This window comes from Amblyomma maculatum, chromosome 2 (assembly GCF_055883805.1).
Source record: "Amblyomma maculatum isolate TAMU_Amacu chromosome 2, ASM5588380v1, whole genome shotgun sequence".
NCBI lineage: Eukaryota > Metazoa > Arthropoda > Arachnida > Ixodida > Ixodidae > Amblyomma > Amblyomma maculatum.
In genome coordinates this window covers 86020373-86043276 of record NC_139345.1, presented here as the reverse complement: position 1 = coordinate 86043276, position 22904 = coordinate 86020373, and the positions used below count along the sequence as shown (strand labels likewise).

The 22904-nt window shown below is 44.6% G+C and overlaps 2 protein-coding genes across 2 annotated transcripts; both read right to left on the bottom strand.

Annotated features, from left to right (window-relative positions):
- Window positions 1–579: 579 nt before the first annotated feature.
- Window positions 580–4518, bottom strand: LOC146199205 (uncharacterized). Its single transcript, XM_084592071.1, has 2 exons — window positions 3589–4518; window positions 580–858 (listed from the first exon to the last, which is right to left on the bottom strand). The coding sequence occupies exons 1-2, from the start codon at window positions 4516–4518 to the stop codon at window positions 580–582; spliced, it is 1209 nt and encodes a 402-aa protein (XP_084448197.1).
- Window positions 4519–6214: 1696 nt separating this feature from the next.
- LOC146199204 (uncharacterized) lies at window positions 6215–21421 on the bottom strand. Its single transcript, XM_084594679.1, has 3 exons — window positions 21218–21421; window positions 13707–14448; window positions 6215–6694 (listed from the first exon to the last, which is right to left on the bottom strand). The coding sequence occupies exons 1-3, from the start codon at window positions 21375–21377 to the stop codon at window positions 6397–6399; spliced, it is 1200 nt and encodes a 399-aa protein (XP_084450805.1). The 5' UTR covers window positions 21378–21421; the 3' UTR covers window positions 6215–6396.
- Between the last annotated feature and the right edge of the window lie 1483 nt (window positions 21422–22904).

Here is a 22904-nt window from a genome sequence, read left to right as displayed (position 1 = left end):
TGAAATTTTCAAAGCCCTCCACTACGTCCATTTGACAGAAACTGATCTACGTATACTAAAAATAACCTAACAATTGGCATTTTATGCTAGAAAACTAAATGGCTTCCTTTAGGCATGGATATAGCGCTTATGCTAAGAAATGTTTGTTCTGGATCGAGACGATAATTAGCAACTCAAAGGGTTCAATCTTGATGGTAGAACTGGGCATGGAAAGAGTGCTAAAGGTGTTTTCCCAGTACAAAAACATTTTAATTTCTATACTGTTATGGGGTTGTTAGGGGCCGAGCCCGAAAGACGTCTTTGCCGGGTCACCAACGTGCCCTGAGAAGGGCGCGGGATGAGGCGCCCAGAAAGGAGACTGTACACATTGCTAGCGGGAGACAAACTGACCCTCCTCGCTGTACGCGGGGAGAGCGTTTATTCACTCTTTCCCTTCCCGCTTCTTCCCCCACGCAGACCGGTTCGGCTGCCGTAGAGGAGACGCTCTGGCGGGGACACATGGGAGGGATCGTCACACTCCTCCCTCTCTTATGAAGCCTGCAGCTCAGCACAAGCGCACAACAATGTCTTGTTTGTCTTCTAAAGTCCGTAGTAATCCACAGGCTTCCGAACCCGCGAAGACCGTCGAAGCTGGCGTTCCGAGGGGATGCCGCTTGACCGTTGAAAGCGCGCCGATGCTTTTGTCGGCGGCTCGGTACTCGAGCAGGGATACGGGGAAGACGGGGGCGGCGGATCGTTGACCGCTGTCGCGGCTGATGCCGGAAAATAATCCTCGTCGTCGTAGGTAATGGCAGGCGTCGTTTGCGGTCGCACATGGTCCGCGTGTCTATTCCACAGCGTTCCGTCTTCAAGCTCTACCTGAATAGACGAAGAACTTGTGGGACAATTGACGGTACCGGAAAACCAAGATGGGCCTGGTCGGAAGTTCCGAACAAAGACGCGCTCTCCTGCTGGAGGCAAAGTGCTTCTCCGTGCGTTTCTGTCGGAGCGCACCTTTTGCCCTAACTGCTTGAATTCCATGCGTGCTCTCATGTCGGGATGCACTCGTTGAATGGGAGTTTGCAGCTGCCTGCCCATAAGAAGCTGTGCAGGAGGGGATCCTGTAAACGCGTGTGGCGTGGTTCTGTATGAAAGTAGGATCCTGTCAATGTTGGTCTGGAAGTCTCCCGGAGCCGCTTTTTTCAATTTCCCCTTAATTGTTTGTACAACACGTTCCGCTGCACCGTTGGACGCTGGATGGTATGGTGGGATCAGGATACGTCGAATGCCGTTCTTGCTTAAGAAGTCAGCGTATTTCTCGCTGGTGAATGCGGTGCCGTTGTCAGAGACAATGATGTCTGGAAGTCCATGAGTTGCAAATATGTTTCTCAGGCATCGGATCGTGGCGTCCGCTGAAGGCGTACGAACAGGAACCACCTCTACCCATTTAGAGTAGGCGTCGACTAAGACGAAGAAGTAGTGGCCTTGAAATGGACCACCGAAGTCCACATGCAGTCTCGACCATGGTTTCTTCGGAAATGGCCAAGGATTCGACTGTGCTTTCCGTCCCATTCTCTGATGTTCTTGACAGGTTTTGCAGAGTTGCACCTTCTTTGTGATGCTGCTGTCGAGTCCATCCCACCAGACATGGCTTCTTGCAACTGCTTTCATTTTCTCCACGCCTGGGTGGGTTTCATGAAGTAGGTCGAGAACTTCTGCTTGTAGTTGCTTGGGAACGACGACGCGTGTTCCTCGTAGAATGCAGTTTTCGTGCACGCTAAACTCTGTGCGGTTCTTCTGAAATATCGCCCACTCACTTCCTTTTGGCAGCTCATCCCCAGTAAGTAGCGCACGACGTAAATTTGATAACACAGGATCACGATCTGTGGCTTTGGCAATGGCGGATGGCGAAAGAAGTCGTGGATACGCATTTTCAAGCATGAAAATCTCAGCAGGCTTGGGCACTGCGCCGGGCTCCGTAGGAAGCGGTAAACGGCTCAGCGCGTCGGCGTTGCTGATGCAGGTGCCAGGGCGGTACACAAGCTTGTACTTGTACGCTGACAGAGTAATTGCCCAGCGTATCATTCTGGGTGATGATCTATCAGGAATAGGCTTGTCTTGCCCAAGGAGTCCCAGAAGAGGCTTGTGATCCGTTATCACTTCGAAATCTTGACCCCATAAGTACTGATGGAATTTCATGACACCGAAAATCATGGCAAGGGCTTCTTTGTCCAGTTGACTATAATTCTTCTCTGCTGGAAGAAGGCTTCTCGATGCAAATGCAATGGGATGTTCCCCAGTTTCATCTCGATGTGCGAGGACTGCTCCAATTCCGTACGGTGAGGCGTCGCAACTGAGAACAATTTGTCTTGAGGAATCAAAGTGTTGTAGTACCTGCGCAGAGGTCAGTAGTTCTTTACTTTTTCTGAATGCTTGTTCCTCTACGCTTGTCCACTTCCATGCAGTTTCTTTTTTAAGCAGGAGGTTCAAAGGGTGAAGCACTGTCGAGAGGTTAGGCAGAAAACGCCTGTAAAAATTAATTAGTCCGAGGTAGCTTTGAAGTTGCTTGATGTCCTTCGGACTCGGAGCATTAACGACAGCTTCTACTTTCTTTGGTGTCGGCCTTAGACCATTTGCATTTATGACATGGCCAAGATACTCAACTTCTTGAGCTAAGAATGAACACTTTGCAAGCTTGAGTTTGAGACCTGCTTCTTGTAGGCGCTGTAGCACACTGGCAACGTTCTTTAAGTGATCTGCCTTGTCTAGACCCGTTACTAAGATATCGTCAAAGTACACAGTGACGTGCCGCATGCCCTGTAACAAATTTTCCATTTCTCTCTGGAAAATGGCTGGCGCTGAAGCTACTCCGAAAGGCAGTCTAGTGTATTGAAAAAGGCCTTGAGGTGTGTTGATTGTCACAAGCCTCTGTGAGTCGATATCAAGCTCTACCTGCTGGTAAGCATCTTTCAAATCTAGCCTTGTGAACTGTTGGCCTCCTGAAAGCTTCGCCCACAGGTCCTCGACTCTCGGCACAGGGTACTTTTCCAGCACTGTTGCAGAATTGATTGTTACTTTGAAATCGCCACATATGCGCACGCGGCCGTCTTGCTTGAGCACAGGAACAATAGGGGCTGCCCAATCTGACGTCCTGACGGGCGTAATGACTCCCTCTCGTTGCATTCTTTGCAACTCTTCTGCGACTTTATCTTGAAGCGCGAAAGGAATTGTTCGCGGCTTGAAAAACTTGGGGACTGCATCTGCCTTGACAACAATTTTCGCTTTCACGCCTTTCATTGTTCCAAGTCCCTCTGAAAATACCTCTTTGTATCGAGCGAGGAGCTTATCAATATTTGTAAGGGATTCCACAGCTCTGACGTCATTTAAGTCAAGTTGTAGCGCGCTGATCCAATTTCTCCCGAGAAGAGTCGGACAGTGATCAGGAGCTATAAACAATGGCAATGTAGCCTCTCTCCGTCCGAATTGGACTGGCACGATGACCTTGCCCCTAACGGGTGTAAGTCTTCCGCAGTAACTTTTTAGTATCACGTCTGAAGGCTCTACTGGGAGATCGGGAAATCGCTCTTGAAATGCAGTTTCACCCATTACGGAAACGCTGGCCCCTGTGTCCAGCTCCATCCGGAGAGACCTGCTTGCAACTTGTAAAACTGCAATGAAGGGTGGAATTGTTTGCTCGCCGTTCATTTGCCACGTCTCGTAGACCTGCGGCTTGGGGGCAGAAACATTCTCATTGCTTCCAAGACTATGCACGGGCTGCTTTTGTTGCCTTTGTTTGCCGTACTTATTCGACACGTTCTTCGGCGTCGTGTCTCTAGTCTTCGTAGAGCGGCATACTCTTGCTAAGTGCCCTATCTTGCTGCAAGCGTTGCACCTGGATTTGGCATGCTGGCATGCTGTCGCGTAATGTGGTTCTCCACAGCGATAGCAGCTTATTGTCTGCTTCATCTGAGCTCGCATTGCAGTGTGAACTGTTTGAGCTTCGGCCCTCTCCTGCGCTTGCATCAGCATGCTTGAGTCAGTTTTGGCAGTCTCCATTGCAACAAGGATTTGTACTGCTGACTCGAACGTCAGGTTTGGCTCTTCAAGCAGGCGCCGCTGCATTGGCGCATCGTTAATGCCGCAAACGAGTTTGTCCCGCAGCATGTCGGAAAGGAAGGTGCCGTACTCACAGTTCGCCGACAGCTTTTTTAGTGATGCCGTGTAGTCGTTGACGGACTCATCTGGCTGGCGTTGGCGACTGTTGAACTTGAAGCGGCACACCACCACTGAAGGCTTTGGAATGAAGTGGCTGGAGAGTACGCTGAATATCTCGTCGATGGAGACTTGGTCGGGCGTCTTGGGCGTCACTAGGCTCCGCAGCAAGGAGTATGTGTTGGGTCCGCAGCACGTCAGGAACACAGACCTTTGCTTTTCCCCGGGAACGCTGTTGGCGTCGAAAAACAGCTTCACACGCTCCAGGTACTCGGTCCAGGCTGCTCCTTCCCCATGAAACGGCTCCAAAACTCCGTAGGTAGGCATGGTTGCAGAAATTGTAATGCAATGCCTTAAGAACTTTTACCTCGTCGCCAGAATTGTTATGGGGTTGTTAGGGGCCGAGCCCGAAAGACGTCTTTGCCGGGTCACCAACGTGCCCTGAGAAGGGCGCGGGATGAGGCGCCCAGAAAGGAGACTGTACACATTGCTAGCGGGAGACAAACTGACCCTCCTCGCTGTACGCGGGGAGAGCGTTTATTCACTCTTTCCCTTCCCGCTTCTTCCCCCACGCAGACCGGTTCGGCTGCCGTAGAGGAGACGCTCTGGCGGGGACACATGGGAGGGATCGTCACATATACCAACAGTGCAAGATCAAACTGCATGCAGATCGCTTTTAACAAAATTAGGAGGCCACTTAAGCTCTGCTGTTAATGGTTGTGATGCAATAGCATTTAAGACACATTTTTTACCCTTTTATTTTCCCATTTTCACTTACAATTTTTTTTTCTACACCAATACTTGGCATCAGCAAACATCGACTTTCCATTCTCAGCATTTTGACACCGTTAAAACCCTCCCCTTGAATTTTTCAATCTCTAATTCATCAATTACAATTATTTCATTAACACGTCACCTATCACACATCAATCAATTATCAATCACTAGACCATAAATTACCAAGATTTTTTTTTTAATGCAGGCCACCAGATTATTTTCGACACACGGTGTTTACTACTATACGCCGACGGCTTTTCGATCAAATAAGCTGCATATCACTTAAAATGGCTCGTGGTGGCAAAGTGAAGCAGTAGATGCCATTGGAGTACTGCAGTCTTCAGCTAAGCCTGCAGACCAAAGCCAGAGCTCCAATCGCATCAAATATGCACTAAGTTAAACTATGCACATGAACGGCCTTGCTCAACACCGAGACAGCTTCATGCAGTTTCATGTTAAGCTGGATGGCATTGGTAGGGTGAAGTCAAGTATGAAGCCTTGCAGCAACAAAATGAAGGAGGGAAAAGGCATATTCTATGAAAACAGCTTGTGACATAAAATGAGACTGTTGGAGGACATTTGCAACGAATCTGTTGAGTGATAAATTCCAACACTCATATGGCATCATTTCAAGTAAGATAAAAAGAAAGCAATATTTAAACAGAAAGCAATATTTTATTCCTTTCTCCTTATTATAAATTCACAAAAAAATAAAACTTTGATAAAGGAAAACAGACTGCTTGTACAATTTGTTCAGACTGACTTAGTAGCATAAAAGCAGCCATCGACCTAGTCGAAGGCCCTGGCACTTGCAGAGCACAGGAAGTTGGTACATACCGCACAGCCCCAAGTGGCGCTTGGAGACAAAGTGGTTGGAATAAAAATATTTATTGGGTAATGGCTATAGGAAACCCAACTGCCATCAAGGTGCAACAAAAAACTGGAAAACAATAGGAAGAAAGCGTAACATTTCTTCCTTCCTTACTTCTGACTAGATATGTGACAGCTGCGAGCTGCAGCCTCTCCTTCCAACAGGGCTGGAGGCTACTGTGAAGCCTCCAGCCTGCATCATAAATGCAAGGGTCACAGTAGACTCTAGTCCTAAGCCGGGCTAGAGGCTATTCTGAACCCTGCATTCAACCACAATGGCAGTAGCAGTGGGTTGCTGCATAAAAAAAAGAAGCATAGGCAATAACAACATAGAAACTCGCCTTCTAGGCTAGCTGCGAACAAAGTGGCCCCCCCCCCCCCCCCCATGCTATCGCAAAAATAAAAGCCAGTATTCTGCAAAACACACAGACATTGCTCAGAGAGGAAAGGCACCCATGCCTCACTGCAACAGGATGCAAACATGGTTTGAAATCAGGCAGTTGTTCGTTTAGTAGTCTCTATTAGGAGCTTCATGATGGCAGCAACTCACAAAGGTGGCTACTCATTGAAGCACGGCAATTGTGGGCGCTCAGTCTCTATGGGCAAAGCGTCCCGTTTAAGTCCAATGAGCCGCTGCTTTTGCCGCACGAACTCAGCTTTGTCAAAATGCCGAAAGCAGATGCGTGGACTTCGGGGCCAGTTGCGCTCATAGTTGATCGGCAGCCGCTCATTCCACACAGACATGAGCTGCTCGTTCTCGGGCATGGCGAAGAGCCACAGGCCCTCCTTGTTGCTTGCGTTACCGGACAAGCAGCCCTCAACACAGCAGTAGTAGTTCTCTCTGCCGAGTGTCCGACTGAAAGAAATAGCAAGCACGTTTCAAAGCTCATTACAGACAATCCTCACTTCCAGAGTGACGAAAGGGCTGTAACACTTGTGAGATGCGTAGACAAAACCCGTTGCTCACATAGGCAGTTACTAGACATGCTGGTAAGAAGGATTTTCGCCAGAAAATTTAGAGAAGTGGACTTTAAAGAACCGGGGGAAGGGGGAAGCGGTGGTATAAGTGAATAACGAAAACACAGCAGATAGTATCTCAAAATGAGAGAGAAAAAAAGAAAAGTAGCACAAATTTCTGCGCAGGTTTTCCTTTCGGATCCATTTCCAGCATATGGCACTACTCCAAGTTGTTTGTTGGCTTTGTTTATGCGTCGATGCCTTGCTAGCGCTAGCGTTTGCTTCGTTTACGCTGGCCTTGCCTAGACGTTCAATAGCCCTAGGTCAGGTTGCAAATGGAACATTCTGAAAACGTAAATGTGCTGCATAAATATGCGCTGTGCTATTAGTAGTACTGCATGAAAAGGAAAATGCAGCTTTTCAGAAGCAAACAATAATGAAATAAAGGAAAAGAAGAAAGCGGTGACCCCATTGCAAAATGCAGCAGGTAGGAAAAAAAACAAGGAAAAAGAAAGTTTTTTCCCCTAAAAATATTGAAAAATTTGTCAATTATTTATGTTAATCAAGATGTACAGCTGCACTGAATCAGCAAACAGTCCTTTTTCCTAGCTGTTTCTATCTAGTGCATATGTTGCACCACATTTATATATTTGTAAAAGCACATACATAAATGACACCTTTCATGGTTCTAGACAGTTCCTGTTGAATCCTCCACTGCCACATGTCAGAGTTGGGCTCAAAGGGCACAGAGTAATGGAGCTCTTCTTCATCCATTCTTATCTTACAGCTTAAAGTTGCTAGTTTGATGAGCAGCGATGGAAATGACAGCAACAGAAATTTGCAGCTCTGGCTTTGTATATAAGCCCCCCCCCCCCCCCCCCCCCCCCTTTTTTTTCAACTCTTTTTCAACTCTTTTTCCAGGTGCGATTTGTTTTTTCTAGCAAAATGGTATGTGCAGTTGAAACTACCGTAATTTCCAGACTTCGCACCCACTGTATATTCCAGAAGGATGAATTTCAGTTGAATCAAGTTTTTTTTAGATTGTGAGCAAGCTGTATGCAAGCATTTCATTGTTAAGAAAAAAAAAAACTGCACATTTTATTATATCGCATTGATTTCAGTACTAGAAGTCATCAAAATTACTTTTCAGGGGGCTGAATGCTGCGGAGAAGGCTAGTCTTTTCAGAGCCGTTGCAACCATTCTGACTCTAGTGTTACATTTATATTTATGTGTCCCCGAATTTATTATTTATCGCTATTCATTGGGCGCATGTGCTCACAAGTACAAGCAGTGGAAAGCAGCCACTCTTCGCCAACTCGACAGCATTTGTTTGCATATCAGAGTTGATTCTATATCACGGGTGATTTTGCTATGTTATTTAGCATGGTAACGTGTCATATTATGGTTCCTAGAAAGACTTGCTTGTGTTCCGTTCCACTTTCCTCCCTATGGGGAGGGGTGTCCGCTCTCGTAATGCATGCGGCGATGGCACTGCAGCTGCATGCAGTCGGTCACCTCGTCGTTGTAGCGTTTCTCCGCGCCGGCAATGTAGCTGGTGGTCGACGTTGCCGCTGCTGTGTGCCTTTTACTTTTCGCAACGAGAATGCTTTAAACCATGCTTGCTATGCGTGTTTTCTCAAGCTGCGCTACCGCCGATAACAAAGTCAACGTTGAATGCATAGCCCTTCCCGCAGCCAGCCCCGCAGAATGCTTTCCGCAGAAAAAAAAGTTCTTTCACGTACAAACAGCGCAGCAGTGCGTCGTCAGCTCTGAATGGTAAACAGCTGCCTTGGAAAATTAAAACCACACCTTACGACATGAATGGCGAATGAATGAATGAATGAATGGAAAAAAAGATAACCGTCGGCACGTGTATTTGGTGCTGAAAGTTAACAAGAATGTTGAACAAGTGGGAGCTGGGGGACCGGGAAAGAAACCTGTCTCCAGGTAGAAAAGAAACTCTAAGAGAAGACAGGGGCTCAGAGCTGTGGGTTTAAAAAAAAAAAACTGCAGCAAAGTTGCACAAAAGGATTACAAGAATGGGAAAAATGAAATAAATAAAGCAAAAAAAAAAGGAAAGAGGGTCAAAGAAGCGCAGCTGAGAAAATTGTTTTTGAAAAGCACTAACGCAGAGGTATAAAGTGCATACCGAATTTAAAAAAAAAAAATGCAGCCAGTTAGGGGACAAATTGGAGTCACAAATTTTAGATATTTCGGTTTTGGAGAGGTCAATTTACAAATAGACCACCAACACAAGAGCTCGGTTTTCTACAGTTAGAAAGCTTCAAGGATATGGCCAGCCAAGCAGTTCTAGCAATCCTTAGTTAATATTCGGTATATACTCATTATTGAAACATGTATGCATGCACCTTGCATAAAACGTATTGTGGCGCTAGATTCCTCCGCAGTGGTGCCTAAAATTCAGGTTTCTTTTTTTTTTTTATGTGTGTGCTGATGCTTTCATTCGTACACACGCCAGTTCGAATATTAGTTATGCCATTTAGCCGTATTATTGTGGTGTTCAAACGGCACTGGTAATATTCAATCCCAGTGCTCTAAAAGAACTTGATTCGTTATTACAATTACCTTTACAAGGACTGCTATGACAATTTGAGCTGAAAAAGGCCTATAGCTCTTTGTACATATGCCTGTTTCGCAGGTTTCTGAGGTTATGAGACACAAGTATTCAATATTTTATTTCTACTCCCGACTCTTTCTTAATTCACTGTTTCTGCAAATATAAGAGGGACCTGTCTAATCAGTCCGCATGAAACTTTGAGCTTTCTTAGAGCTTGATGGTACCAGGCATTGATTCGGAATAATTCTCCAATTTCTTCAGATAACTTTGAAACGACTGTATCAGAAATGAACAAAATCCTTTCTTGAGGAAGGCGTGCACCTCCAGTAAATGCAGCGTGATCTTAAAGGGAAAGAACTACATCTTAAAAACAAAACACGAATGCTGCTTACTGGAATTTTTCAGCCGCCACGCTTGGAGGCAGAATGAAGAATGCAATTATTCCCACCCTTTCATTTAAGGTGGCTCTTTTTTTTTTTTCAGCTTGAATTGATCAGTCGTATACATGCCAGAACATGCCGCATGTACGCGTCATGCCCGAACACGCGTAATGAAAATAGTGTTCTGCAGTACGCGCTGCAATTTCATGTAGTGGCAGATTATAGGTAGACTAGATTATATGTTGCTGAGGCACGAGAAAATACAAATGACGATTTTTGGTATACTGCTTGCACAGATGTGAGGGGTTCGGGCAGAGTTAAGGACGTGAGAATGCTGATCAGTGAAATTGCACAGGTCAATGCTAATGTTCCTTAAACAGGTATTCACAGGAGACAAGACTTGTGCAAGAATGTATAAAAAAAAAAAGGTTTTGATTGTGCTTTCGCTAATATAAATAACCGCCTTCTATACATTTTTGTACATACAACAAGGTTGTGATTATGCTTCCGCTAATATAAATAACTGCCTTCTATACGTTTTTGTACATACAACAAGGTTGTGATTGTGCTTCCGCTAATATAAATAACTGCCTTCTATGTGTTTTTGTACATACTTGTATGTATTACTGTTGCAATCATTTTGCCTGGTGCCCATATGTTGCAGAAGTACTATTGTTGGAATAGTAGTAAGGGTGGCAGTTTAACAAATAAGAGAGGAAGCAAAATGTAGGTGCATGTCGTGATAGCTGCCATATATTCCTAGGATATCTGATCGGTAGCCGTAAGAAGTAAAAGGATATGAAAGCAAGATAGGAGGTATAATAAAAGACAGTGGAGAGAAATGTATTCGCAGATATAAGTTGTAATCACACGTGCACGGCATCTACATCACGATGATAATGCGAAAAGAACTGCTGGTGCACATATATCTTTCAGTATGCGAGAGCAAATAATTGCGCTGAAATGCTTTTAATATTAAGAACGCTTAGGCGGTGAATTTGTAGTGAACAGCAATGTCCAACTGCAACCTTTTCCGGTGATCTAAAACGCTATTCATGTGCAAAAATTATTGAGAAACACAGAGGCTGGCGAAAGCGCACAGTTGAAAGCGAGCCCAGCCGTACGCGGCTGGGGGCTCATCCGCATGCCACCGCTGCATGCATTACAAGAGTGACCCTTCAGCAGGTGCAAGATGGAAGACTAGCAAGTTTTTCCAGGGACCATAGTCATATGTGCCCACTCGAGGCATGTTTCTTTTTACAACGTGCCTAAATTGTTTTATTTTTGTTCACCCAGTCATGTGCAAATAAGGTCTGCCCACAGCTTTGTGTTTTCTTCTGCCTGGTTTGTTGTAGTCATTTTACATTTCCATTCAATTGTGCTTTTTTATATTCAAGTGTGTTCTCTTGTACTGTTTGAGGTTCACTCCATTTTTCCAAACATCAATGACATGACCAAATGTACAGTTTACATTTCCTGAGTTCCTATTGTGTTTTTATCCATTGTTATTCTTACTTGCGTCTTTTTTAAAGACATTTTAATGCGGAGCTCAAAGTTTACACATTTCCCTTCAAATCAAGCATGCAGAAATAAGTATTGGACATATTTCAGCATTCTTAAGCTATATTCTAGCCATTTGATGCTAATGGTTCCTTTTCATTACTTGGTGAAATCTTGGTAGTTCAAAGTGTATCACTTTTTCTCGAGTAAGCTGATGGAAAAAATGCAAGTACTTTTTCCGTATGTTTTCCTTCTTTCTTTGTTCTACTCAATATGTGTAAACTGTCAGTTATGTTCATCACATTTTTTTATTAAACCAAAGACATGGCTAGGAGTATTGGCAATGCCTCTATGTTCGTTTCCTCCTAGAATATTGTAGATGGTGAGTTTCAGTTCCTTTTTTATCCCATTCATTTTGTATGCATTCAAAATTTACATTGTTTCTTGACGGTGCTGGGACACCAAATTTCGAAACTATGGCAGGCATGTTACAGAATTCTTCTGTAGGTAAGGTCACCCATGGCCAAGTACTGCACACAACAAACTCTTGACACATATTTTAGATCAATTCCAAGCAGTCGTTAAATGCTCTTTCTCCCGATCAAGACCCATGCTGGCACCATAATTAATGCATATCAAGCTGGGAATATCAGGGAGTACTAGTGATGTCATGACACCGTAGCCACTGCATCAGCAGGCTGATCGCAGGCAGCACCGCTGATGCATTGTCAACGGCACCCGAACGAAACCTTGCCGATGAGACTACCAATACAAGACTTACACTTCATATGTTCACACTTCGACACTTGGGCTTTGGAAAACACTCAGTAGAAGAGAGAGAGAGAGAAAAAAGACAGCATTTTAGTACACTGGAATCTTTCCGTAGATTAAGTATTTATCACTAAGCTTCTCACCTAAGCCTAAATTGTGCAATCAAAAGCAAATAACAGCAAAATAATCTAGTGTTCTGCAATATTTTTAGTGTTCTATTTACAAGCAGCCATCTATCAATGTTAAGGAGAAGCACAAATTTTCAGGTTTCTTGGAGGCATCATAACATATACGGGTTTTCTGTTTGCCATGCCACACACACAAAAAAAGGAAAATTGTTTTTTTTTTTTTCTTTTCCAATTTACACCACATTAATCTTATTTGATGAACATCCAGAAAATGGCTGTCATTGAGACAAAAGCTAAGTGACAACGATTTTTCGTGGATTCATCAACTGCTTTGTTTTGCACGCACTGTCAAAGAATTGCCCCAAAACTGCAAGTTCCACCGCAGCCCTTTCGCAGTGCAACAAAGTAGCAGCTGTGCCTCGCTACAAACGGCCCCGTTGAGTTTTGAAGATTTTTCACCGCACGGCCTGTAAGCCATGTGGTGAAGCATCCTCAAACCGCAATGATTCCACTGAACTTTGCGTACTCAAAGACTAGAGGAAGGATATGGGATGCAAGAGAGAAAAATACAAGCAGGTGTTATTATGGCTTGACGACATCCCGAAATAAGATTAAAAAGGTCTGTGATGCATGCTGCAGTGTCTGAAACCACAACACTGGTCACATCGTAGCGACAGAAAGTTGTTGCCAAGTTTATCAAACTAGAAGCCTGAGAGGTGGGCAACGAAGCCGCTGCTGCCCATTGTGGGGAGAACGCTACTGGTAGATGAGAATCTGATTCCAGGCATGGCAAACAAACCTATGTGACCAAGGAACCCGTATGGGTTCCGAAACATATGTTTTCATGTTGACTTGGTCAGTGACCGTAATTCTTTTTACCAAACCTGTGTTTGTTCACAAGTTTTTGTTTTTTTTTCGCTTTCTTTTATTATTATTATTGAGCAGTTAATTTATGCTTCTTCTTGAGTATATGTACAGAGGTTGTATATTCTTTTCAAATGTTGTCTGTGTCAAAAGATTTTCTGTTTGTTTTTTCCACTGCTTGCAGTGCCTTAAAATATTTTGTAAAGCGGAGATCTGCGCTACAGTTTCGCATATATAAGTGACATATGTGTTGGACTGCCCTGTCCGCCTACAAGCATGCATACTTACGCGGACAGGCAATGAATGTGAAATGCTATTTGCTTATAAAAAAAAATGAAAAAAAAAAAAAAAAAAAACAGTCTGAACTCTACATTGCACGTCTGATGAAACTGGTCACAAAAATCTTCACCGTCAGATTCCCCAAGTCACTGTGAAAGCTATGCACAGAAAAAGTTTCCTTGGTTGCATCTTAGTGGTAAGGTTTGCATCTTAGCTTTGGGCTTCCCCTTCACAGTGAAGAGGAGGAAAACAAAAGCAGAAAAGCAAAAAGGGGGTATTGGAGAGGCCCTAAAGAGATGGTATTCTATGCTACCACAAGAAAAGACAGATAACGCCTTCTTAAGTTACACAGAAAGCAGACAGCAGAAGGGGCAGTTGCAGAGCACCCCCTGGAAAGGATGTTCACTTACACTGGCGGGATGACTTCAGTATCTCTGTCCCACACTGCATATCCATCCTGAACAGTCACCATTGGTGGAGTTAGTGATGGCACATTGTAAGGAACACACCATGGAGAAACCCTCTTAGGGTTGGCCCTCAGTCCTCTCGCTGCCCTGTCATTGGGACTTGAAGGCAGTGCAGGGGATGGCTCAGCTGCATTGCTTCCGGGTGTATTTCCAAGGGTCGTGGTCGTTGGCACATTGCGCAAAGGGTTGGCTTTTTCTCTTTCCACTGGCCTGTACTTCAGCAGTGATTCGGCAGTCGCTTTGCTTCCAGGCGCTGGAGTAGAAGGAGAGGTCAATGCGGGAACCTGAGAATGCTTGCTAGCAGGGATAATGGTCCCTGGCACGCTGCAAACCGGGTTTGCTCTTTCTTCTACCACTGGCGTGTACTTCGGCAGTGATTTGGCGGTCGCTTTGCTTTCAAGCGCTGGGGTTGCACGGGAGGTCGATGCGGGAGCCTGAGAACGCTTGCCAGCACACCTTATTGTCTTGGCCTCTTTACTCCCAGGAAACTTTCCCACTGCTTTCCTCCTTCTTGTCACCTTCTTCTGTGGCAGACATACATCTGGTTCATCAACTTCTTCAGACGATGGTGATGACACCAACAAGCCTTTCATGAACTTTTCACCGTCATAGTCTGGGTCATTATCTGAGCATTCTGTGTCGCTGTCACACATCTCCCTCATCATTTCTGCAGCCATACTTCCAGCTGCAAAAAAAAAAAAAAATTTAATGCAAAAACATTGAAAGTGGGCAAACAGTCACCGCCAGCTGTGAAACCACACCTAGGCACATCATAGACAGGGCAGAAAAGAGGGTTAATATTAACTGACTCCATTTAATTTTTGAATTTTGCACCCTTCTCCATTGGCTGAAAGGGAGCTACACGTCCTGGGCTTGAGCCAGTAACGACGAGCAAACAAAAGCATGGTGGCACTCCAGCCTAAGTGGGGTGCAATCGATTCCAGTTTCTATATTGCAACGACCGGAATGATTACAAAATCATGCACCACTAATAGGACACCAATTATTTGGAGAACATGGATGGCGGGGTTGAGGAACGAACATTTTTAGTTACCTAGCGCCTCGATATTATGCAATCTCTTCAATTAGCTAATATCAGAACAGCACTGCCCCAAGCAGATTTGGATCTAGTGCACTTGATGCACTGAAGAGATGTTAGCCTTATGCTAGAACTTGGCTTTGCAGCGAAAACTGCAATTTGTGAGACTGCTTTGCAGACAGTGTGGTACGCAAGTATGTTCTGTGAAAGAAGCCCTTCGCTCATTGAGAACACACACTCTTCATCGACAGACAGGAACTCATATCGCATTTCAGTCATTCATGGAAGACCATACTTCACTCAACCTCCTAGTAAAGCAGATAACAGGCATACGACACAATCACCAGGGGAGGCACCAGGTGCTCTACTTTTCAGAGAGAGTCCTGGTGGCTATATTATATTATTTAGTGCACTTGTACACTTATTCTTCACACGTTCTTGACAATATTATCACAGAGATATGAATAAATGAGCTCTGCTCCTGGCACCATTATTTCCCCAGATTTTATTGCGAAATTCTGAGTGCACATGTCGTAACAACTCCTCCAGGCAATGCATCCGCAAGTGTGCAAGCTACCTGAGCACACCTAAATCCTCAAATCCTCGCATACAAGGCATCACATCTATAAAGAAAGACAAACAACAGCCACAGTGAATATTATCGAGACTAATAGCTCCATATATTTCAATACCCTTAGAATGAAATAGAGGGACACTTAAGCTCTGCCATTGAGGGTTAGACGCGATGGCGTTTCACACACACCAAAATTGTTTTCTCCAGTTCTTTATTTTTTATATATTTTCTCTTATGGCCTGCTGAGCGATGACTTCAGCAGTAAGCTCGAACGCTGCTTCTTAAAACTTGATGCGTCCAAGTGCGCGTTCAGCAGAACATGCTTTTTGTATTCAATGCAAAGCCAGGGTGACTACACCGTTAAGTACGCAATAGTGTTTCACACACACGGAGGATGTTTTTATCTTTTTATTCTTTCGTTCACTGTGGATTTTCACGTTACAACGGTCAACGCCGACACCGTCTTTTCTGCGATACGGGCCCTTACGCTCTTGCATAAAATGTTATAATTTGCAAACAAGAGCATTTTGAAAGGCCTCGAATGAGCCGATGAGCGAATGAGCCCACTTGCAGATACTTCAAAACATTTACATACAACTGCTAGAGCTCTTCATGTTAGGAAAATCACATGCTTGATTTCCCAGTATTGATTCTTGCATTATATGGATGAAATGGAAGTACTAAAACAAATGATTTGTTTTTACGGCACCTCTTCAAACCTCCAGAAGCTTCATAACATGACGCCCTCGCAATTGCTTCCGATCAATGTAGAGAAAAGTTTGTAGCCATTTTGCTGTTGTGTATTTTATGCTCAGAGCCTGAGTTTTTATTTTATTTCAGCTTTACTGAAGAATGCATCTGTATGATATATGTTGCTTTGTTTGCACTGCTCGCTGTATATGTTCAGAGTGCATGTATACAATATGTTCCATCTTAGTAAATGGCTGAAAACCTCCCCTAATGCGTGTCGATGACCTGGAGCAACTAGCTATTCCTAGCCCCGGCGGGGAAGCGGGGGAGGGGCATAGCTAATACAGCAGCATGAGAGGCTTTATCCACTAGTCACGCCTTTGGTGCATACAAGAGAACGCCATTTGTAGACAAAAATAACCAAGCAGGTGGTGTGTGAGATACTTCAAACCATACACATACAACTGCTAGAGCTCTTCATGTAAGAAAAATGCTATGCTTGATTTCCCAGTATTGATTCTTGCATTATGTAGAAGAAAGTACTAAAGCAAATGATTTGTTTCTACGCCACCTCTTGAAACCCCCAGAAGCTTGATAACATAAAACCCTCGCAATTGCTTCTGATCAATGTAGAGAAAAGCCTGCAGCCATTTTGCTGTTGTGTATTTCGTGCTTGGAGCCTGGGTAAACAAGAACCAGCATAATACAGAAATGTGGAAAATGTATAACTTGTGCATTGCATGCAGTGTGTTCAAGGTAAAACAGTTACCTATGGGCAGCTAGGCAAAATATGAACTTGTCTTGTGGATCTTCCTAATTAAAACCTGAAATTAAAGGAAGGTACATTATAAAGCTTTCTGCACGGCTTTGCGACAGACGCCACTAGAGAAACAAGGTGAAAAAACAAAGTAACTTTTGACACAGGCACCTTCATTATACAACTGTGATAGAGGAAAGTTTCTCAGCTGTTAATTATAAATCCAACCCTTCTTGTAGTGTGGGCAATAACACCTGATATAACCTTTTCCTTGCAAAATTTTTGCAATATGTACATTTTCCACAGCACGTAATAAATTAGTTCAAAGCAGACATGTGAGGGGGAAATAGTAAACTGCTACAAAATGCATGGTACAGCATACAGAAATTAAAGAGCTTAAACAGACCTGCGACCAAGAAATACTAAACTGCGACAAAGGCAGTGTGTACAGAAATCCTGCTTCGGCTTTTGCAGCACACACAGCAGCTCGATCCAGGTTAGTTTCAGCATATGCTTGTAGCAAAATGTTGAACCATCTAGTAGCCCAGTTTTAATTTTGGCATTCAGCTTGAATACCCTTATGAACTTTGGTAATCTATTTCCGAGACATTTGTGGTTACAAAAAGTCTGGAATATATGTGAACACAGTGTTTTCCTAGGTTTTAAAGCTAGCAGTTTTATAGCATTACCAGCTACTACTGATCATCATGAGCCCGACGCTACACCAACCGCACGCCTATCTTGTGGCGTGTTGCAGTTCTGAAAAAATATCTAATCACTGTCTCAGTGATAATTTAGATCACAACATGTCTTTGGACCTTGTTACACTTATTTCTAAAACATGTTGCCTTGCTTGTGAAGGGACATGTGATGTATCTCAAACACAACACGTAGAAGGCAGGCCATGCTTACTGGCAATTGGTTTCCAGCCACTCTGAATCCCCTGCACAATACCTCTGACACAAGAAACAGTGACACACAAACCTAATGTATGCAATATTGTGAAAACATTGAGTGCAACACTATGCAATTAATCATTAATCATATGTAAGCTATATACATAGATGCAGACATTCACTTTTCCTGCGCATGTTCAGCTGCTCGGCTGCAGTTAATAAACACAGCTTTGCTACACAGCAATAATTTGTTTTTTTTTTTTACTATTTGTCTCATTTGTCACTTTTCCTATTTGCTGTACATTAAAAGATGAAAAAGTGCTGGACATGTTTTTGTTTTTTGTGTTATCTGGAGCCTTTTAGCCTGACTGATTCCGAGCATTAAAAATGCTGGTAAATAATTCTTATTCCTTCCCAATCTGATCACCTTGCCACTAATCCTCTCTCTTCGCACACAGGACATGAATAAACCTGCGGCTCCGCACAAACAGGAAACTTTATCGTAACATATATCCCTTTGTAATTTCTGAACACTTGCAGCGTGCTCAAACTGACTGCTATGGTAGTGAAACATTTTTTTTTTTCATTATTGGGTAAATAAATATTTCACATAACAATGTATAAACCTTGCAAGCGCTTATAAAACAAATTCGTTGACACCGCGGCCTGCAGTCACGCAACGAGATCTTCGATCGGCAGCTAATATGATAGCATCTCAAATAGACTTTGATTCGAGGAGCCCGCATATGTAGCACAAATGTCAGACGAAAATTTCTCTCACTGCTTATAACGCCTTATCACACTGTACTGATGGTCGAATACACCCGTGTATGTAGTACGCTTCCGCCGCTCCAGCGCGTAGACGTTCGATGTTGACCGAGCGACAACATTGTCTATCGAACGAAAGAAAACAACCTACTCTACCCAATTCGCTAGCCTTCACAAAAATGTAAAACACTTACCATTAATTAGGTAGAACGAAAGGTTGAAGATGGTTTGCACGGTATGAAGAAGAACTGAACAAGGGTAAATGGGGTACGCATCTGCGAACTGAGGCGTACCCCATTTACCCTTGTTCAGTTCTTCTTTCGAGGCAAAGCTCAGCCCGTGGACCTGGCCGTCGGCAGTCTGCAAGCGGATCGCAACGGCCGGCCTACTGTTTCTGCCGCTCTTTAATCGAGGGCATTCAGAACATCCTGTATCCCATACCAAAGGAGTTATTGCAGTTCGAGGCAGCGCACTACACCGTTTCTCCATCTATGTGAGCGCCGTTATTGACCAAATACAGGTTGAAAACGCACACCGGCAAGCAATGGCTGCCCAAACAAAACCACAGAAACGAACCGGAAGCTGGAATTCACGTGACAAAGCTTCGTCGTGACGCATGTCCGCCGCCGTTTGACCATTTGGCCACCACCTATTTCCCCCATATATTGGGCTATAATTGACACCGGAAAAGAATACCGCTTTATTAGTTCATATATATAGCATTAGTCACGGTATGCGCCGCGCCCTCAGCATAGCGATGCGGTGCTGTGTGCTGCTCCGTGCACATATAACGCATCCGGTATTTCTGCACAATTTTTGTGTCCTTATAGCTATAGTGCCTAGAACCGTGTAGGCACTATACCATAGCATTCATCTTATGGTAATCCCTAATAATAATAACTGGTCCACAGGAAGGGAAAGGCGCAGTATCTGTCACACTTGCTCTGTGGGCAATAGAACCGCGCCGTAAGGGAAGGGATGAGGGTGGGAGCGAAACTGGAAAGAGAGAAAGGGGAGCCGTAGTGGAGGGCTACGGAGTAATTTCGACCTCCTGGAGATCTTTAACGTGCGCTGACATCTCGTGTTCCCGTTACGTTGTTGGCGCTGTTAACCTACGTCGCACAGCACACAGACGCCACTTCGTTTCGCCTCCATCGAAACGCAGCCGATTTGGTCGGGTTCGAGCCCGGGAACTCCGGACGGTAGTCGGGCGTCTTACCGCTGCACCACCCCGGCGGGGCGATAATCCCTAATAAAATTTGGGAATTTGAGAGCACTCAAACAATGAGAAAGTGCCACTAGCAACCGACGCAGAGCTCATGCCCCCTTTTTTAAGGCTAGCTATAATTGACGCCGGGAAGGAATAGCGCTTTATTAGTCAAGGTGTGCGCCGCGCCCCCAGCCTACGCGATGCGGCGCTGTTTGCTGTTCCGTGCACATAGCGCATCCGGTATTTCTGCGCAATTTTTGCTTCCATACATATAGCATTCATCCTATGATAATCCCTAATAAAAATTTAAGAATATGAGAGCACTCAAACAATGAGAAATGCCACTAGCAAGCGACGCTGAGCTCGTGCCCCCTTTTTTAAGGCGAAAGCCTTTCTAGGCTCATGGAACGAAATCCCGTACGCGAGAGTTGTGCGCGAGATCTGTCATATTCCGTGAGATTTCGCGAGATGCGTTCTTGTCTAGCGTTCCTGCCATCTACAGGGTCTTGAATATTTGGGGGCTGTGATTTTAAAAATTTCTATGCAAAATCTACTACCCCATTCGAGCTGAAATAACGTTCACAAAGTAGCAAAATATCGTCTACGTTAACTGATAAGTGATTCAACATCGCTACATGCCTAGATTTTCTGAAATCGAGAAAAAACTGCTCTCGGCGGCGTGCACAATTTTCGCAGAAGAGAGTCGAAAAGCTATTTTGACATGATGCGTCATCTGTCGGGCAGCGAGGCAAGCGCGCCAACGGCCGGGATGAAGCTTTTCTCAATCCCACACTTGAACGCGCGCCAAGGAACGCCACACGACAGGAGCGATCGCTGGCGTCCGAACTCTCACTAGCCGGAGGAAGTTAACAGATACTGCGCCTTTCCTTTCCTGCAAACCAATTATAATTATAGGTAGCAACGAACGCCGGTAAGAGGCAAACGATAGGAACAGGGCTTTCACCATTCTCCTCTTAAGACATCTAAGAGACTAATTTTTTTTTTATTGTTTCTGTTTGCCTCGTAACACACACTCGCTCGGTTACATATCGCCAACGGCACACGGCTCAAACGCGGAACGGGCGCGTAAGCTGTACTCCAAAAACTGCTGTGTCAAACGATGCAACAGTGAAAAACTTCATTCCGGAACAAATGTGACAGCTGCGCAATTACGTTAAGTAAAGAGCTGCGCAAGGGGCATTTCCATCTTGTGTCTGGCGCTATATTGTTTCCTGTCTCGGGTAAACAGCGAGGTAAACCTGATAGTCGCAACAAGGTTCTACGAATTACATTTCTAACTATTCTATGACGCTGCTGACATGATGACATTATATGAGCACAGTCGAAGTCGATTCTCAGTTCGTCTTGCTGTTTCCTTTCATTGAAGTCCGTCATCTGTAGTTGCAAAATCAAGCCAAGCAATAATGACAAAAACATGAGCAAAGATGGAACTATCACACCCTCTGATGAACAAAACAAAAAGAAAGAACAACTAGTTAGTTTGCAATTTGCTGCCATACCTCGACGCCGGGGAGGCCTCGATGCCAACTTCTCGGGCGCCACTGTTGGCGATGGAAGGATCTCTGTCATTTTTTCTTCTTCCTTGTTCGCCTCTCGAGGAAAACAAAACGCAGCTCCTTCCATGTTCACCTCTTGGGGAAAACAAAACGCAGCTGACATCACAAATTTGCGCTCGCGGAAACAGCCAACGGTCACCACCAACGTTCACCAGCACCGCTGCACACGATGATGATGATGATGCTACTAGCAGTCACTTTGCATCGGGAGATCAATGGTGCGAGCCCGCTCATTGCCATTTAAAAAGAAGAAAAAACAACACGAAACAACTTGAGCTCTCAAACAGGATGTGCTAAGTGTGTCCGTCGCGTGTATTCGTTGTTTCGACTGCCGTCCACTGCGGTGGCTCGTCGAGTCGGCGGAAACCAAGTGCCATCGTTAGTACTAGTACTCCGATAGGTGCGCTATGGCGGTGTATGGCGGAGGCAGTGATTTGAATGTGCTTCCCCTCTAGGCCTAATGTCATCCTCATAAATAAAGGTTTTTGAATGAATGAATGAATTCGCGTCTTTTTCGTTTATGGCGACGTGATGTTTCGTGACTCCTAGATATTTCGGTGGTTTCTCTTTCTTTTTTCTTTAAGTGTCTAGCACTCGACGTGGGATTGATTTTTCTCCGACTGCAGCCGGTGCGGTGCACCGGCAGTGTTGGAATCCAAAAAAAAAAAAAAAAAAAAAAAAAAAAAGAACTGTTAACATGGGCAGGACGTAATCCAATACATCGAGAGCAAAAGACGAGGGTGCAGAAGATGAGGTAGGGGTAGAGTGTGCAGGATGCGGCGAGTGGGTTGACTTGTGCTATACCCCTTTCGCATCCGTGCAAAAGACCAGAGCGGCCGCAAGGTACGACCGCAAGCATTGCGTCAAGCTGAGTGTGGTACAGATCGAGGTATCAGATAGCAGACACCCGGGCTGGTAAACATAGTTTCCTTCCTTTTGGATATATAATAAAATAACCACACAACTCCAGGATTCCTGCCCATGCGCCTCGGAAAACCAGTCGCGCTGCTCGCGACGGCCGGCGACGCGACGAGGCGTAAATGAATGGCCATGAAAAATCAAACATTAATATCGTGTCACACATTAACAGTTACCGGAAAGCTTTCAAGTACGCAGGTTCAAAACCACTTAAACTTTACTTTAGTAAAGTGTAATTAGTGTAGCTTGAATTGTGGTGCTGGCGAAGACTCTTGAGAATTCCTTGGACTGCCAGAAGATCAAATCGGTCAATATTGTCGACCATAAACCCTGACTGCTCATTGGAGGGTCAAATTCTAAAGTTAAAGCTCAGTACTTTGGTCATCTGATGAGAAGAGAGGAGTCGCTGGAGAAAGATTTGATGTTGGGAAAGGTTGAGGGTCGCCGGAGAAGGGGTAGGCACCGAACGCGATGGTTAGATGGCATCCTTGAGGCACTGCAGATGAAGTTATGTGATGTTAGGAAGATAGTGAGAGACCGGAAAGCGTGGAGTGACATGGTCCATAGGGTCACGAAGAGTCGGACACGACTGAACGACTGAACTGAACTGAATTAGTGTAGCTTAAATATTCTGTATTCTCTGGGCAGCAAAATGATAAGATGGAGTCTATGCAAAACACCCTACCTGACCTTAGTTATCACTCAACGCTCC

What these genes read in the sequence shown, in the direction of transcription:
- LOC146199204 (XM_084594679.1), bottom strand. Translation starts at nt 21,377, where the DNA reads ATGTCAGCTGCGTTTTGTTTTCCCCAAGAGGTGAACATGGAAGGAGCT. An exon ending in GAGGCCTCCCCGGCGTCGAG is followed by an intron (nt 14,449 to 21,217) that starts GTATGGCAGCAA and finishes TTTTTTTTGCAG; the next exon opens with CTGGAAGTATGGCTGCAGAA. An exon ending in ACTGAAGTCATCCCGCCAGT is followed by an intron (nt 6,695 to 13,706) that starts GTAAGTGAACAT and finishes TATTTCTTTCAG; the next exon opens with TCGGACACTCGGCAGAGAGA.
- LOC146199205 (XM_084592071.1), bottom strand. Translation starts at nt 4,518, where the DNA reads ATGCCTACCTACGGAGTTTTGGAGCCGTTTCATGGGGAAGGAGCAGCC. An exon ending in ACACAGGGGCCAGCGTTTCC is followed by an intron (nt 859 to 3,588) that starts GTAATGGGTGAA and finishes TCGTCTATTCAG; the next exon opens with GTAGAGCTTGAAGACGGAAC.